Raw genomic sequence first — 1,484 nt, 5'->3', positions numbered from 1 at the left:
TTAATATTACTGAAGAAAGCTTAGCCTTTATCATTAAACCAATATTCAACATACCATTCACCATATCTTACATAACATGACATGCAAATATCCCTTGATTAAACATTCTATACCGATTGTGTCAACTTATCGAACAACAAAACAAATTCACTAAACAGAAGATGCAATAGATACCTGTACATTATTCAGTGTGTTATTTAGCAAGATATGGAGTCGGTGAATATCATCCTGAGCTTTCTTCTTCTTGCTGATCTGTGCCTGAGAGAGCTCCTCGGTTTCGCACTCCAGCAGAAGGCCAGGGGTATTCTGACCCATATTGGTACTTCCTGTATAAATTTAAACAAAAATAAGGGAATTTTAGCAATGTATATAACACTTTCTGAAATGAGGTGTCAACATTTTCATAGCAAAATTATTAGAATAACATATTTCTTGTCTGAATTCATTCTGACAAAAATATTCTACAACATGATATGATAAACTACATAAGTAATACTAACTTTTAAACTTCATTTTACCAAAAGACAATTCAAGACACTATCACAACTAGGATAATATGCTATGGCATGTGTACCGTATCATTCTAAGAAATATATGAAAAATATGAGAACTTGCAAAACAAAATTATTAATAATTAAGTCTTGATAAGGATCACTTTAATTATCCAATTGAAAATGCAAACAAAACAATATAAATCCAACACATTTCCAGTTTTCCCTTCTTTATAATAATTCAGGACTGATACAAGAAATTTCTGACTTTTTTCTCTATTCTTGCACCCATAATGGTAGAGAAAAACAAGTTTTTGTCACATTTTCTTACTAATACCAATACCAATAGAAAACAAAGCACAAACAGTACACCTCACTACATATCTTTTATTTCTTAGGAACAGAGATCCTATCAATATACCAAAATGAATCAATTGTAGTTCCTATGTCCCTTATTGATATATATGGCCAGTCAGTAAATGGGAATCAAGAACCCATTAGTTAAACATATATAATGTAAAATGTCATGACACTAAAATGGAAAGTCATGCAAATAAATGAATTTATATGGCCATCCATCCTTCTTCCTGTTAAGCTACCAAAATATTTTCCATGCATCCTCAAACTCTTAGGACATTCTATGTTACATGTTAAACATCCAGTACATCAAAATGAACATTTGGAATCTTCACTTAACTAACAAAGAGTTCAAATAGCTCATTTCAGTTGAGCTGAGCTGTACTGTTGCTTTATCACAGTGGAAAAGTTTTATATATATCTGTTCTGCAAATTATTTTGCATATCTTGCTGTCAACAGACTTAGCAATGATACAGGTGCCTGACAAGTCCACAAAATGTTATTTTTCTGTCATATATTTCAACATAAATCATACAAATATCGTATCACAGACATAAAGAAACCAATAAAAATTATTTGTGACAATAATTCAGCAGGTTAGACTATTTGACTAGCAGTTACAGAAAGAACATGTC

General features: G+C 31.2%; 1 protein-coding gene across 1 annotated transcript in view; it reads right to left on the bottom strand.

Annotated features, from left to right (window-relative positions):
• The window catches only part of LOC119590726, a gene marked incomplete in the record, with an annotated part of 107,158 nt that overhangs the window by 101,639 nt on the left and 4,035 nt on the right, over window positions 1-1,484 (bottom strand). Inside the window, 1 exon segment of the mRNA XM_037939414.1 lies at window positions 175-326. Within this exon segment, the coding sequence (XP_037795342.1) occupies window positions 175-326 (152 nt within the window).

The sequence above is a fragment of the Penaeus monodon genome, chromosome 27 (assembly GCF_015228065.2).
Source record: "Penaeus monodon isolate SGIC_2016 chromosome 27, NSTDA_Pmon_1, whole genome shotgun sequence".
Classification (NCBI taxonomy): domain Eukaryota; kingdom Metazoa; phylum Arthropoda; class Malacostraca; order Decapoda; family Penaeidae; genus Penaeus; species Penaeus monodon.
This window is presented reverse-complemented; position numbering and strand designations above follow the sequence as displayed.